This window comes from Saccopteryx leptura, chromosome 3 (genome assembly GCF_036850995.1).
Source record: "Saccopteryx leptura isolate mSacLep1 chromosome 3, mSacLep1_pri_phased_curated, whole genome shotgun sequence".
NCBI classification, from domain to species: domain Eukaryota; kingdom Metazoa; phylum Chordata; class Mammalia; order Chiroptera; family Emballonuridae; genus Saccopteryx; species Saccopteryx leptura.
Window position 1 is genome coordinate 109,857,840 of NC_089505.1, and position 14,930 is coordinate 109,872,769.

Here is a 14,930-nt window from a genome sequence, read left to right on the forward strand (position 1 = left end):
AGTGAAGATTTAAGATACTTGTTTGTTTGTTTTTTTAAAAGGGGGGTTTAAATTGGGGTGGGACAGGAAGCCTGAGAGAGTCAGGGTAGAGACAGAGACTCTGGAGATGAGACTAGGTGAAGGGACAGAGATCGGTGTGCACACAGGGACCCAGGGATGGGGCCCCGTGAAGAAACCCACAGGGAGGGACAGAGTCAAGGGAGAGCTGGGGTTCAGTGAGAGGAGCAGGGTCTTGATAAAAGTGTTGGGGATCCAACAAAGACACATAGTCTGAGGGGGGTCAGCTTCCTCTGCTTTTGTCCCAGTGAAGCACCTGACTGTCTGGAAGGTCCCTGCAGCCCCTGGTTCTCTCCCAAATGGGTTCAGACGTCTCAGTCTTTAAGATACCCTAGAACCCCAAACCCTGATGGATCGTTCCCCTCCCCCACACTCTACAAACAGGAGCCAAAGCAGGCAGAGAGAGGCAGGCCAGCAGATGGGACAGCCAGGGCCTGCTCTGCCACACTGCAGGGCTCCCGCTCTGTAACCACTGCGGAGCTCCGGGCTCCTCTGCAGGACATTGTGAGGCGCATATTAAAAAGGAAGCCCCCAGGGAGGTCAGGGCAGCCCTGGAGTAGCAGCAGGAAGCAGCGGCAGCATGGTGGCGAGGCTCCAGAAATGATGAGGGCTTGGTTATGGGAGAAGGGTTGGTACTCCCACCCTGTGGGATCCTTCAACTGCCAGCTTAGAGAACCTTCATACACAGGGAGGGGACAATCCAAGGCCAACCCCAAAGTCCTGAATCCTACCAGTCTCCAACCTCCTCTTCTGTCTCTTACCCCTCCCTGCTTCCACTGTGACCTATTTGTTCCCTTGAGTTTTCATGAGTTCCCCACCCAGGAGAGTGTGTGAACGACTTACCAGCAACACCAGTGACACCCACAAGACACATACAAGCTCCATCCCCACAGCTTTGAACATGCTGTGGTTTCTTCCTGGAATAACCTTAACCCACTTCTGCACTGAAACTCAGTTCAGGGGACATTTTTCCCAGAAGCTGCTCTGGCCACCATCATCCTGGGGTAAGAGAGATGCCTCCTCTGTGGTCCCATGGTGCCCAGCACTCTCTCCAGTCACAGCCTATCGCACCGTATTCTGTCTGCTTCCTTGTCTGTCCCACCTCTTAACTGAGCTCCTCAGAAGCAGCATCTGTGTTTTTATCTTTGTATCCCTAGCACCCAGGAATGAATGAATGACTGGATTCACTAGGTGGAATGTGGGTTGAGGGGATAATCCTAAATCTGCTAGACTTCTAGAACTGTATTGACTTTTCCTCCTAAAACTATGGGAGGCCTCAGGAATATGAGAAGGGTGCCTAAGACAGAGGAGAAGAAGAAGGCTGACGGTGTGACCAGCCCCTAACCCATCTCAGTAAGAAGATGGGGAGTGGGCAGTAGGGGATGGATGAAGGCTCCATGAGAAACAGGAGTCAGAGCTTCGAGCCTCATCTGCATACACCATGACGAGACAAGACAAGACGGGGACAGCATGCCAGCCATCAGCTGCCCCACCCAATCCCAGGAAGCCCTGTCCTGGCTCAGACTTCAGCGTGTCCTCACTAGGAAAACCCACAGGACAGGCTCCCCAGGCTCTTGCACAGCCTCACGGTGGCCTACCACACGCACCCCAGAATGACAGACCCCAGCAGAGGCACATTCTGGAACTGACCTTCATATTCAAATAATATCTGGACCATCCAAATCTGTGAAAGAAAGAGGTCTGGAGAAAGCCTGGGGGCAGGAGAACTGCTTTCCAACTGCTGACCTCCAATCTCAAAGGAAGCGATAGCAGGGAGCACCGTGCTGTCCTGTCCACTGCCTACCCTCAACCTCATGGCGCCTCCAGCCTCACAAGACACAGGCCAGCACAGCTTGTCCAAAACAGCAGGTCATGGGGGAAGTCTTCCTGGCACTGACACACAACGTCAGAAGAGAAGGGCCCCTTCATTGGGCAACTGGGGAAACTGAGGTCCCAAAAAGGGCTTAAGGTCTCACAGAATGAAGCAGGGCAGAAGTTCCCTGCATCCAGACCCTCAATCATGGTGACAGCTGACTTCCATCCAACCCTTTCCATAGCCTACTGGGTGACAACGCGGTGAGGGCTGAGAGCGCTGCTCCCCACCCCCACCAAAGCCTCACCTGCAGATAGTGATAAGTCCTGGTTTTGGCCTTGGCCTCTGGACCCAGGAGCCCCTTGCCTGGCCCGGCCCCTGGGTATCCATTCCGGCCCTGGCTGACCATCATGGTGTGCCAGGCACTTCGCTTGACCGATTGTCCATCCAGTGACATGGACATGCCCGTGCAGGCAAGGCAGCGGCCTTCTGACCCGCCCGAGCGCCCCTTGAAGCTCAAGTCCCGGTAGGACCCATCTGGGGCCTCCAAGCAGAATGGACCACCTGGCTCCCCAGGAGGCCGCCCACCCGCCAGGAAGCCGCTATCACTGTCCAAGTTGTCATCAGAGCTCCACCAGCCCGCGGCCTTGGCCTGGTGCCGCCCATCCCCCTTGCGGTCCTTGCTCTTGCTCCTCTTGCCATGCCGGGACTGGTGGTGGTGGTGGTGGTGATGGTGATGGTGGTGGTGGGAGGTGTGGGGGCCTCCGGAGCCTGGGCCAGGGTAGCTGTCTCCGCCAGAGCCACCTCTTCCATCAGCTTTGGGCCCATTATAGTCCCGCTTCCCTGGGGCCTCCAGAGAGTGGGACTTGGCAAAGAGCTTCTGCACAGAGTGAACCAGGTGCCGGATGCGGCTGGGGCTCTCGCTGCGGGCCTCCAGGGCAGAGCCAGACCCCGGCCCTGGCCCGGGCCCAGGCCCGGCCCCTGCTGGACCTCGCTGGTAAGGTAGTGTGTGGAAGCCATCTTGTTGAACTGGCAACTGCTTTTCAAACTGGTCCAGGAGTGTAGGAGGCAGGCGGGGGGCACCCTTGCCCTGTGGGTGGCCCACACAGTCTTCACAGGTGTCAAATGGGCCCTGGCCGGGGTACATCCTGGGGAAGGTGCTGCTACCCCCCCCAATTCCAGTCCCCCCTGGCCCTCCCTCGGGGCCTACTGAGGGCCCCTCACTCAGGCTCAGAGGCCCTTCTGGAGAAAGGTGTCCCAGGCCAGCTCTCGGGGCACAGAAGCGGGGCTCGGTGGAGAAGGCCTCCCCGGAGCCCAGTAGGTACGGGGCCCTGGCAGCTGGGCCCACGTCCATATGCTGTTGGTCAGCAAAGCGGGCTGGGCGGGGATGGCTGCCTCGGTCGCCATGGTAACCCCTCATGGCCTCAGCAAGGGCTCTTCATAGTGTTGGGGGCCAGGCCCCAGGAACCGCCTGGGAAAACAGGGAGAAAAAGAATTCAGATTGAACAATAAGCCACTTTACCTAAAACTATCTTTTATTAGGTATTCTGGTATCCCTTTAGGTAATGCATATTAATTTACGATGATTAATTGTACTATCTTTCCACAAATGGGCTTAAACTCCTTAGAAGAGTCATACTAGACAAAGACACTTACAAGGGCACAAAATAATACCATCATTCATCAAATGCCGCAATCTGATAAATACTTATTCACAAGAGAAAATACCCTCAGCCAAATTGGTTTTTTTTTTAAATCCCAGGGTTACCAAAAATAAAAGGATACCCAAACAGATGTACAAAATATTCAAAGAAACCAGTCATTAGGTGAACTGGCTTTTAACAAGCTGACTTGACACAAAATGATCCAAAGCCACACCTCTGACCCACCCCTACCCACTTCTACTGCTGTGAAAAGCCAGGTCTCGGGGTCACAGCTCTCAGCAGCAATAATCAAAGAGAAGCCAGGCTCAACTCTGTATATCCAGCTTGATTATGCAGGACAAGCCCTTCTCTTCCTTCCACACCCTGTTCTTTCCATCTGGCTACAGGCTCATTCTCCCTTCCTCCATGACTGAGGTAAGAAGGAATAACCTGAGATGGCTCCTTTCCTCTTCCGGGTTTCAAATATTCCCCACAGAAATTTCCCCTTTTGCCTTTGATCCCGACCTGTCACCCCCATTCCACTAGAGAGGACTCATGAAGGGACGAGAAAGCATAAATGGGGGGAATGCTGGCTGTATGAGGCAGCGTCTGAATCCTAAACTGGACTGAAACCTAGGAGTGCCTCTTCCCAGGAACAGTGGGCTCCCAGGGCAGGGCGGTGATGGAGAGAAAACGTTGGAAGCAGTGCCCCTGGCCCCCATCCCAGGCTTGCCAAGGCTGCAGGACAGAGAGGTCAGCTCTCAGCAAGAACAGCCTCCAATCAGGACTTCAGAGCTGCCAGGACAGGAGCTATGGCAGGAGGGGGTGACAGCAGGAGAAACAGGGACTGAGATGCTGGCAGACGGCGCCCTCCCTCATCCCAGACCAGGCTCCTGGGCCATCTGCTGACTAGGAGGGGATGACAGCCTCAAAGACTCCAGAAAACAGCCCCTTCAAGACTCATCCTCCCTTGCTCCCTACCACCACCTCCCAATATCCACCCACCATGTCTCAGGCTTCCTCCAGATCCTACTCACAGCTCTTCTCCTACTATTTCCCAAGAACTTGCTAAGTATCAAGTACTGCGCATAACTAATATTCTCTGGTCCCACTGATAACTAATATTCTCTGGTCCCACTGACATTTACCCATGAGAAGACTGAGCTCAGATGGTGCAGTCACAAAGCCAGGAAGTGGGCGAGTCGCTTTAAATCAAGATGCAAAGCCGTTATTCTGATTTGTGAACCTCAATTTAATCCCCATCTCTCAGACTCTCCTACCACTCACCATCCTGGGTGTCCCATCCTTGGTGTCAGGATCTCCACCACCAGGCAGAATCCTAACTTCAAAAGGCTCACTGGCTCCTGATGGAAAAGAAAAGGATGGTGAAGAGAGCAAAGGGGAGAGGTTCTCTCAGAGGCCTCAGAGAACCAGCCTCTGGTTCCCTTCTCAACCCCCACCCCAAACCAGAGTTGATTGTATCCCCCATGATGCAGAGTCTTTGAACCCCCAGGGAAATGAGGCTAGCTTTCCATTATGCAAATACATGGAAATGAGCTTACAGGTTGGACTACCTCCAACTGCAGGTGTCTTAGTGATCTGTCCATGGTGCTGAGCCACTGCATTTCCATTGCCCTCAAATATGATTCCATGCCACAAAAATTTGTTCAGCAACTACCATAATCAAGACTCCTGGTGTAAGTGAGATCCCTGTCACTGAGGGGCTTACAGTCTAACAGGGGAACAACCTTTTATATAACAGGGTTATTTTAGGTCCCTGTATTTTTACACAAACTGGTCCCTCTTAGAATTTCCTTTCATCCATCCACCTCCTTCCCCCAGCCCCTTCCCTTTCCTACATGCTCATATTAAGCCCCACCTTCCCTCAAAGACTTTCTGTACTCTTATTCTGGGTTATGCCTCTCTATTGGGCTTTTACAACACCCTGGGTTCCCCATGAAAGCAACTATCATGCTGCATTGAAATTGTCTGCTTCAGTTTCAGTCTCCCCAACTAGAATGTGGTCTTCTGCAGGGTAGGAAGCAAATCCTATTTATCTCTGGATCTCCAACACCTAACTCAGGGCTTTGCTCAGAGCAGATCCTTAATAAATATTTACTAGGTAGATGAATAAATGTGCTTGGAAGAGGTACCAAGATGTTAGGCTAGTTCATATGAGAGCAAAACCCAATATAATAGGGAAATTGAGGAAGGCTTCCCAAAGAAGAGTGTGTCTGAGATGGAACAAGATGGTTGTGTTTCCCAAGGACAAAGGTAGTGGGGAAGACAGAATTCCCAGTGGTGGAAACAGCAGGCACAAAGGCGGAAGAGATGGGCAAATAAGGAACTCCGAGGGCTGGGGTAGGAGTCTCAGCAGACATTTAGCGTTTGGCAAATGCTGTCAAGAGATGGGAAAGAGAGAGAGAGTCAGAAAAGAAGACAACTCTAACATTTGCAAGAGCCGTGACTAGAAGACTAATGATGCCATTATTAGACACAGGGATATCAGGAAGAAGAACTAGCTTTGCAGGCATGATTAATAGTAGTGGAGAAGACACAGTCAGACATCAAGAAGAACTCCCTGACCCTGAGGGTTGTGAAACCGTGAAGAAGATTGTGGAGTTTCCTGGGAATCTTCCACAAAGGAGAGGGTGAGACACACCCACCCACCCCCCAGCCCACCCTGTGGCCTGGGCTAGAGCAGCCACTGGTTATCTTGCCTGGAGGAAAACTGGGGTGACCACACAGAGATCAACTGCCTGGCTCTAGGTGACAATTCTTCTCCCTCATTACCCTTCTCTGCAAAAGCAGAGGTGAATTTAAACCAAGATAGTCTCACAAACTGTTGTCAGAAAAGCAGCTGGCGGTATCTCTCTGCTTTAGAAAGAAACCTGGATAACCTAGTCTTTCATCCATGGCACGGTCCTCCTCTTCCTGACCTCAGGCAGGACCCACAGCTGACACACAGCATGAAAGGCCACTTGGGCTGAAACCACTGCCATCTTATTTGTTTTGCGTGTGGTCACATCAAGCTGGAGCCTCACAGTGAGCTTCCCAAGGGTGGACATTCCCAAGATTCTTCCCACCCCCACCTCATCCCCACCCCCACCCCACACAGGTGTTGCTGACAAGCCACTGAGCCCTCATGAAGATCTTACCAAACTTCAGTCTCTTTAGCACCAACCCATCCATATTCTCCCAGCTCTGGTCTCAGAGGAGTACTTGCTCCTCTCCAAACAAATCACCTCCAACTCCCTTATCCATGTCTTATACGGCAGCACTGTCTAGTGGGAAAAAATACAAGCTCAGAGACCAGCAGGTGTGACACCAGCCGAGTGACCTGCCCTCTCTAAGCCTAATGACACTAGCTCACCTATCTCCCAGGATTTTAATATCAAATTATACAACTTATGTGAAACCGCTTTATAAACTAAAAGATTATACAATGTAATCCCTTATGTAAAACCTTTTATTTTAGATTTCCAAAAGTCCCAGTGTCCTAATAGTAAATAATACAATCAAATCCAATTTTCTGAGGGAAGGAGATATCCAATTTATGGATTAACTAAAGAAAAGATTTAATTGATATAGATTTCATTATTTAGGCTCCCTCCACTGGATTATGTTTTACGATCACATTCCTCCTGATGCCATCTTATTACTGAACATAATCAATATAGAGGAAAAACAAAGAGGAGACTAATAACTCGATTCCTCATCAAGAATTCTCAATTTTGCTTCCTAACAATAGATCTACCCACTTATTTTCACATCTACCACATTATCGTTAGCTGACTAGCTAAAACTCATCTTCCACCTCCTTTCCCCTTTCCCGGCCTCCCATGGAACTGGAGAATATATGATTCACTTTTGGCTAATGAAATATCCATAAAAATTGCATAAGGGTTTCTAAGGAAGATTTTGCCTTTCTGATTAAAAAAAGGGGTGAAGCTTGCTAGTCCCATCCTTCCCCCCTTTCTTCTCAGCTGGAACATAATCATGATGCTGGAGCTAGGGCAGCTGTCTTGCCACCAAGAGAAAAGCCTAGAGAATTGCAGAAATGCTCGTCTTGGAGTCACTGAGCCATGGAACCAACACAAGCAGTTACCTTCCTCCAGGCCTAAATATGGTAAGAAACAAACTCCTCTTTATTTAAATCACTGTTGGCCAGATTTTCTGTTATTTGCAGCAGAAAGCACTGCTAACTAATCCAGCGACCTTAAACACATCACCTCCTGCCTAGACGTCTGCAATATCTCCTAACTGCTCTCTCTCCCTGCTGCAGTTCCTACCCTGATCCAATCCAAATGGTCATCTGAAAACACAAGTCTGATCATGTCACTTATCTGCTTAAAACTCTTCACTGGCTCCTTGAAGTTCTTAGGATAAAACACCTTAACCTGTCCAACAAGGCTGCGAGGTCTGGCCCTTCCTACTTTTCCAACCTTCCCGCACACCATGCTTCCCCCTACTTCCTCTGCTCCAGCCAGGCCAGGCCTTTTGCAGTCCCAGGATCCCTCCCACCATGGGGCCTATTCCCCCTGTACAGAAAGCTCTGCCCACCCCCTCTGCCTCGCTAACTCCTACACACCCTTCAGATCTCAGCCCAGTTGTTGCTTGCTGGGGACGCGTTCTCTGGTCTCCCTGACTAGGTCAGATCTCCCTGCTGTTTGCTCTCAAGGCACTATGGAGCTGTCTAGCTCTTCAATCATTATTATTTTCAATTTGAGTGATTCCCGAGATTGTCTCTCCCACTAGAATGTAAGCTCCATGCAAGTACAGGAATTTCATCAATCTTATTCACTGAATGATCCCCAACCCTGAGAACAATGCTTGGCATATGGCTAGTGTTTGCTGAGTGACTGTGAGCCTACAAAGAACAAGATCCTTTCACTTGTGACATTTTATTTAATCCCCACAACTATTCCAAGGGATAGATATTATCCCTCTTCCCAGTTGACAGAAGAGAAGCTGAGGCTTGAAGAGGCTAACCGGCCTGCTTAAGGCTACAGAGTTGGTGGCAAAAGCCAGACATCAAATCCAATGTGGCCTCACTCCATTGCCCTAGCTTTTCTCCCACCTGTGATGCCAGCCCAGAGGAGCTCAATTTATTTAATGCCATTCTGAAGACACAGCAATGATAATGAATTTTATTAAAAAAGGAAACAAATTTTTAAAAACCTCACCCATACCACAGCTAACCAGAGTGTGGTTTAGCCTTTCCCCCTGTGCAGTAAGTGCTGAGTTTGTTCCAAGTCCAAGGTCAGATAAGTACAGAATAAAGAAAGCCCCTTGCAGCTGTGTGACAACTCTGGGTGCTGGTGTTATGTTCCCTATTTCACTGCTCCAAGTCACCTCCCTACAATCCCAGCGTACAGAGAGCTGCCCACAGGGTAAATCTCTGGACCCAGGGAAGCAGTCACTATCGCGTTTGCCTGTGGCTGGCTGGCAAGTGGAGAGTGAAGGAGCCTGGGAGGGTGCGGTGTGTGACAAATCCTCTGATGCCTCTCAAATCTATCTGGGAATGGAAGAAGTGGCACACATGCCGTCACCAAGAAATTACCCAATTTAGCACCAACTACACAATCCAGCAATTAGTTTCTTAAACCGGAACTTGCTGGGGGCTGCCAGGCTGGCGGGGTTGTTGTTACAAATCTCACTGGGAAACCAGCTGTGTAATTCGCCAGGAGGCTGTCACTGCCCCAAGCAATTACCTTCCAGAAAAAGAATGGAAAATGAGGGAAGGAAAAGGGCTGCAGCGGAAAGAGTCAGGGCTCTCTCCTCTCCCTCGGAGCCCTGCCCAGCCAGATCAGTTGACTTCCCTTTCTTTATTTATTTTTATTGATGAATTTATTAGGGTGACACTGGTCAGCATAGCTATACAGGTTTCAGGTGCCCAATTCTATTGTACAACACAACTGAACCTAGGTGACTCACAAACTCCCTGCATCAAAGCAGTTATGGTGTAGACTGTCTGGGTTCAAGTCCTTTTCCACTCACTGGCTATGTGTGCTTGGGCAGGTGACTCACCTCCCTTAGCCCATTTCCTCATGTGTAAAACGGGGATAACAATAGAGCCATCAGAGAGGGACTGATGACATGATGGTTGACGAGGTAAAGCATGTAAGTCCCTTAGTACTGTACCATGCAGAATCCTCAGTAAAGGGAGCAATCATTATTTGTGCTTTCAGGTTCATGGTTTCCATTGGTTTTCAGGGTGTCCCTGGGTAGTCACTTAATCTCTCGGGGGCACTCATATAAGACCAAAGATATTCTGCTGAAGAAAAACAGTTCTTACTCAAGACTGTCCATGCCTGGGCACCTAGGGACCCAGGTGTGAAGGACAAACGCCAGTGTTGCAGAGGCTAACACAAAGTGATGCCTTGGGCAGAGAAAAAGGTTTCGAATATCAAATATTAACTGATTCACTCCTTCCTCACGAAGCTGTCCGAGAGAGCGCTAGGCAGGACACAATGGTCCAGATGGCAGCGAAGGGGTACAGTTGCTCTCTTGCTGGGGACCAGCCCATCCAGTCCCTTCGCACTGAAGCCTATGAGGTCATCCCCATACCAGTTCCAACACAGCAGAACTTGCAGCAGGTGAGGCCTGGAACTCATTTGGCTGCTGTAGGCCTGGGCTCGTCCATGCCCGTGGGTGAGCAATGTGTGTCCTTGGGACCCCAAAGTTTCAGGCTTTGCCTACTGCTACTCATCCCCTTGCCCTGTGTTAACTTAACCAGAATGACCAGGATTCTGTCTCAGGGTCTTTGTTCAGTTCTCCACTCCCGACAGCAGCTTGGGGGGCTGTGTGTGTCCACTGTGAAACTGCTAGCTCCTGGGGAGTCTTAACAGAGAGCCTCTGACCTGTAGCCCATACTCCAGAGCCCGTGAATAAGCATTCCTCCCTTAGCAGAGACAGCAGAGCAGCCCTGGTGGCCAAAGATGGTGGCATCTCATAGAACTAGAGACCTTTGATTTGCAGACCCCACTAACCTCTTCAACCAGGGCTGGTAGTCCCTTTAACAACTCCAAGGATCTGGAAAGGATGGCCCAGCGACCTTATTGTTAGATGTCAGAGAGACAATCATTCACCTCCAACCATCATATTGCAGGCTACCTGCATAACCATGGACAAGCTGTTTAATCCACTTCCTCCTGCATCCAGTTCTGCCTGAGCCCCCTAGACCATTTCAACACTGGCTTCACCCAGCTGCCTTCCGCAGGATCTCTGTAGCTGGACTGGCATCCTCACCCCTGGCCTCTCTCAACCCAGCCTTGTTGCTGAAGCCTCGACATGCCGTGTGCCCAACCCCAGCCCTTAGGACCCCAGAGAAAAACCTCTTCCTACTTTCATTGCCCCAGAAAATGGAGAAGGAAGGAAACACAAAATAGGAGGAAGGTTTGGGCTGTTTCTCATCCACCTTTATTACCTTATTTAATCAATTCTTCCTGGGGTTTTAAAGTAAGAATTTCACAGAAAATGGGCTTACTGCTCCAAAACACTCAAGACATTTAGGCAGCCCCAAATCTAAATCCATCTCCTGAACCCACTGGACAACGCTCAGCCTGTGCATAACCTGCACTACCTATAGTCGCTTTGAAAATCCCACCTCAGGGGGCTTTGCACTCGATGTTCTCTCTGCTGGAACGCTCTGCCCCAGATATTCCCATGGCTTTGTCTGTCTCATCTTCTGGGTCTCAGCTCAGAGAGGCCTTTCCTGACCACTCACGGAAGTCGAGCACCATCCCCCACGGATGCTCTACATCACTTGTTTCATTGCCTTCATAACACTTATTGTTCTTTGAAATTATCTTCTTTATCTATTACATGTTTATAGTATGTCTCCCCATAGCAGAATATAAGCCCCAGAAGGGCAGGGACTATGCCTCATGCACTGCAGTATTGTCGGTATCTAGAACAATGCCTGGCACTAACAGGTGCTCAAAAATATCTTTCGCATGAATGCAAGTCTTCACTAGCTGCCCTTACCCACTCTACTCCTATAACCAACAGCCCACAAAAAGGACCTCCACTCTTTTTCCTCTCGAGGCTTCAGAGAAGCCCTGGGGGATTCAGTATTTGCCTGGACTCCTTTTGAAGACCTCCCACCCCTAGAGCACGCTGGAGACAGCAGAGCGGCTCTGGTGGCCAAAGATGGTGGCATCTCATAGAACTAGAGACCTATGATTTGCAGACCCCACTAACCTCTTCAACCAGGGCTGGTAGTCCCTTTTACAACTCCAAGGATCTGGAAGGGATGGCCCAGCGACCTTATTGTTAGATGTCAGAAAGACAATCATTCACCTCCAACCATCATATTGCAGGCTACCTGCATAACCATGGACAATTTGTTTAATCTACCTGAACCTCAGTTTTTACACCTGTAAAATAGGGATAACAATTACTATCTCTTAAGGTTTTGGCAATGAGTAAATAAACTGATTTACCCAAGGCAGCTGGCACACACATCTCCATATCTTTGCTTCTCCTGACTCTAACACCCCAGTGCCTTCTTTCATTTGTATGCATTTGATGAGATTTTGGCTGGTGCTGCCCTGGCTTCCAGGATGCTGCCAGACCTGAGCCTGCCAGGGCCATCGGAGAACAACAGGTAGGCTCCAAAGCTAATGACAAGGTCCACTGGGCAGGAGCTTCTCATCCAGACTAGGCCCATGGCCTATCCTACCCTCTGGCCCAAATGTCTGGATCCCCTATAGAGTCCAGAGCTTAGGGACTGCCTCCTGAGTTAGCACGCTGTCCTATAAGGTCTCACTGTGAGCTGAGACAGAGGCTGCCTACCCCAGGGCCTGTCTCCTCCTCTGGGCCTCTCTCATAGAGGAGTCAAGCACAGGTCTAAGCCCCACAGGACCCCTCAGAGCCAATTAGTTAGCTGACTGCCAGATTCATGTGGTGGCACCTTCCACCCCTTGGCTTTGCCCTCCAGGGTATCTTAGCCCCTGCTCTCATTTCTGGAGTTTGGGCTTAGCCGTAGCCAGGACCACAGTGGGAGAGAGCATGGGGAGAGCAGGTAGCACAGAAAGTGAGACCAGTCCATATGGAAGGCATGTCCTCCCAACTTTGCCCTCTGATGTAGTTCAGGTATCTTCTCTTCTAAGACAGCATCCCTAAGATTGCGTCCCCCATCAATTCACAGCATAGCAGTTGCTACTCATCGTGGGTCCCGTACTTCAGCACAGTAGCGTAAATATTTGCAGGCTGTGAGCTCCTTGAAAACTAGTATTCATCTGCTCTCTATATGGACAAGACCTGGCATATAGTAGGTGCTCAATAAGTTCAGGATCAATGATTGAACCATCAAGAAGTAGCACCCCTGAGCTGGGGCATAGGGAAGGGGAAAAAACAGGAGAAGGCAGGAGAGAAATACTTCATGCAGCTGAACCAGAACTCCTCAGCAGGCAGAGCTGATCCAGAATGTTGTGGGTTCCCTGAAGAGCTGAGGGTGTCCTGCCCAGGGAGGCATGCAAGCAGATGTCAGAGGGCCACTTTGGAAGCTGGTATAGGATGGATTCAAGTACTGAACACATTTCAGACCAGACAACCTCTGAAGTCTAAGGCTCAGAATGGCTACAACTGAGCAGGCATTATGCTCAGTGCTTCAGACACTTCCTTTGTGTAGTCCTTGCAACAATCATTAGATACCATCATTACTCCCACTTTATAGATGAGCAAATTGAGGCTTGGAAATGTAAAGAAAGTTGTCTAAGGTCACAACAGTTGATGGAAGAAGATTTTGAATCTGAATCTGAGTCTAGGCCCAGTACTCTCAATCTCTAAGAGACTAAGCCCCGGTAGGGCTAAAGGAGTGTGCCTCTCTGATCAAACTGGTCTGAGGAGGCCAGCAGATGGACCCCCAATGAGCCCTGATGCACCACTCAGCCTCCGGAAACCTCCACTCCTGCCTTCTCTCTCTCACACGTGGGCATACATATTCCCAAAAGTGCTTATTCACAACTGAACACATGTGTTCATTCAGAAGCAGATTACACAGCCATGCAGTCACCCAACACAACTCACATGGCATTTGTCTTCACATACATACTGTGCACAGATGCAAACATTCCCATGGGATTTATATGCATGTGCATTCTCATGTAATGGACACTGAGGCTTGTGCATACCGAAGCTGCATATACAGAACCTTACATTGTGCCTATATGTTTATACCCCACACAGCAGACACACATTTTCAGTTCACATCACTTAGGCACTCACACCTCCTCGATATCATACACCAAATCCCCCCCCAACAAGAACTTTATCCATTGTTCCCAGATCCAATACTAGACCCAGGTGAGCAATGATGCGCCCTCCCTCTGGGGTTGGCCAGGCAGCCCTGAGAGGGGTAGAAGGCTCAGCCTGCCTGTGATGGATGGAATTAATCTACTGAGCTGGAGAAACTAAATAATTAAATCCCTAATCACCCCCCAAGCCAGCCAGGCCAATATAGCTGAGGGAGGGAGGGGGCTCTGAGGCCCAGACCAATATCCTAGAGGGGGGGAGGACTTGGAAAAGGCACAGACAGAACCCTCTGAGAGAGTTCTTTGGGAGGAGTACTGACAAACAGGCAGGCAGACAGACAGACAGACAGACAGTTCTCCAGTGCCACAGGCTCTCTTTTTCCAGGTGTAAATGGAGCAGCTGAGATGACAGCCCACCACTATCCACGAATGCAGAGTGAGAGGAGGGGTACAGTCTTCCCACTCTACCGAGAGCCCGGCCTGCCCTTTCACAAGGTGAGTCCTGGAAGAGGCTGGGGACGGTAGAGAAGACACTCAGAGTGCCCAGGACTGTGACCACTGAAGGGGTGGGTCCAAAGTGGAGCAGTAGGATCAGTCAGGCCCTGGCTCACCCCTCCCAGCATGACAAGTGCACCTGCTTCCCTCAGGAAGTGGGTCCAGCACGTGGCTAATAGGCTGAGGATGGGGTAGAGCCCTGGGCAGGGGGGCTAAGGCAATCAGCCTGGGAACAGGCTCCAGTCCGATTGGCTGAAAAGTGGGTCATTTTCCTTTTGAAAAATAGTGAGAAAATGGAGAAGTAGGTCGGGCTCTCATCCCCTCAGCCCCAGGCAACATCCCGGACTTGCTGGGTGGGAAGAGAAGGAGAGGTACACACATGCCATAGCCCCATCTCCCCCAGAACCCGCCGGCCCCCAGCACAGGAGGCCAAGGTCATCATACTTTTAGAACACCCAAGGACATGCACACTCAGGCCAGGACTGGAGCACAAGCCCCATCATACCCTGAGGGGCGTGAAGTAAAAGGAGCTAAAGCCGGGCCAGCTGGAGGGATAGGGGCTCCAGCACGCAGGACCCTGAGATACCCCCTCCCATCTTCACGTCTGTCCTGATGTCTCCTCTCCTCTCTTCTCCCTTTCCTCATCATCCACGTGAGCAGAGT

At 50.4% G+C, this 14,930-nt stretch overlaps 1 protein-coding gene across 4 annotated transcripts in view; it reads right to left on the bottom strand.

Annotated features, from left to right (window-relative positions):
• The window catches only part of DLGAP3 (DLG associated protein 3), a 101,210-nt gene that overhangs the window by 36,769 nt on the left and 49,511 nt on the right, over positions 1 to 14,930 (bottom strand). For all 4 annotated transcript variants that reach the window (XM_066375835.1, XM_066375837.1, XM_066375834.1 and 1 more), the window contains exons 2-3: positions 4,801 to 4,877; positions 2,178 to 3,341 (exon numbers count right to left, since the gene is read on the bottom strand). In XM_066375835.1, the coding sequence (XP_066231932.1) occupies positions 2,178 to 3,290 (1,113 nt within the window). In that variant the 5' untranslated portion in view covers positions 3,291 to 3,341; positions 4,801 to 4,877. The remainder of the gene's footprint in view (positions 1 to 2,177; positions 3,342 to 4,800; positions 4,878 to 14,930) is intronic.